Source organism: Papaver somniferum, chromosome 9 (genome assembly GCF_003573695.1).
Source record: "Papaver somniferum cultivar HN1 chromosome 9, ASM357369v1, whole genome shotgun sequence".
Classification (NCBI taxonomy): Eukaryota; Viridiplantae; Streptophyta; class Magnoliopsida; order Ranunculales; family Papaveraceae; genus Papaver; species Papaver somniferum.
The window spans coordinates 5583665-5585041 of record NC_039366.1 but is presented as its reverse complement, the minus strand read 5'-3'; the positions used below and the strand labels follow the sequence as shown (position 1 = coordinate 5585041).

Genomic DNA, 1377 nt, shown 5'->3' with positions numbered 1-1377 from the left:
ACCACAAGTTTGGTCCCTTGGTTTTTTATGACTAGTTTTGTTTTAAAAAAGATACGTATAAAAAAATACTTATAAAGCTCGCTGATAGGCTAGCACAGTAACCTGTTAAAGTATAGTTATGCGTTATTGGAGCGTAGCTTGTTATGCTTCCAACCAGTTTCATGTAATAATCAGTTAGCTAATCATTAGATTAATAAAAACATACAAAAAAAATACTTATATTATTACCGAAGTAAATCCCATTTTAACAGCATTTACCACCGTATATGCACAATAATTACGTAAAAGTTATCCCTGTTTAACAGCAATTACCACCGGATACACAATATATATCCAACATTAATTACCAAAATATATCCTGCTTTAAGAATGTGCAATATATGTAAACTATTTCCAGTAATTACGAATGTTCGGTTATAATGATCAAATATTCTCGAGTCAACTCTAGAAATCTCTTGTAATACTCTACAGTCAGTATATATATTCTTCTTCATCGACAGAACTAGTCATTGAGGATTCATCAACTGTTTACTCATCTTACCAAAAATTCCTAGAGAAAGCGAGAAAGAAAAGAGTAGAGAAAATGGCAGGCAGGAATTTGAAGATGAGCTTTGTGATGGTGATGCTAATATTGGGAATGTTTGTTGGGAAGAGTATTGCAAAAGATGATGACAATTTGGACATTGAGTGTTGGGATGAATGCGTGTCAGATTGTCAATACAAAGGAGATGCTGATCCAAATCTATGTCCTTATATTTGTCGCTATAAATGTGAAAAGGGTCTGGCTTCTCTCGGTAAGGTTACCTCTGCATACGCCTACTGCAAAGTTGGTTGTGCAGTTTTCAATTGTATCAACAAAAGCAGCGCTCAAGCTCTTCGTGGACAGGAAGCGATTGATTGTTACAAATTCCATTGCGGTAAAGAATGCACCAAGTATTAAGAAATATGGATCAATCGAATAAGATGGATTGTGTTGTTGATCCATTACTGGCTTCATCTTGTTTGCCTAAAACTTTGCAATAAAATTTGTTCTTTTAGCTTCTCTTTTTAATCTAGAATAATTTACAGGCTTCCTCAGATTTTTTTTTTTAAATTGGTAAGTCACTATGGCAAAGCAAACACAGTTGCGAGCACAATCAAGCATGAAGAAATTTCTATTTGTTCTTTCCTTTGCAATCGTGTTTACAGTTTCATATTTCATTTCATTGGAAGTATATATCTTGTATTCAATTTGGTACGGGCCTAAAGTTTCTAATGGAGAAACCCGCTTCTTAATATAGAGGTTTGATTTATCTTGCATTTGGAATGCAAGATTTGGTACCCGTCTTGAGTTTGTCCAATTTTGAGCGTCGACCGGCCAGTTGACTATGGACTTAG

At 34.6% G+C, this 1377-nt stretch overlaps 1 protein-coding gene across 1 annotated transcript; it reads left to right on the top strand.

The window, feature by feature from the left end:
* Window positions 1-583: 583 nt before the first annotated feature.
* On the top strand, window positions 584-940 carry LOC113311215 (thionin-like protein 2). The gene has a single exon (XM_026560059.1). It carries the CDS (start codon window positions 584-586, stop codon window positions 938-940), a length of 357 nt encoding a protein of 118 aa, XP_026415844.1.
* Window positions 941-1377: the final 437 nt, after the last annotated feature.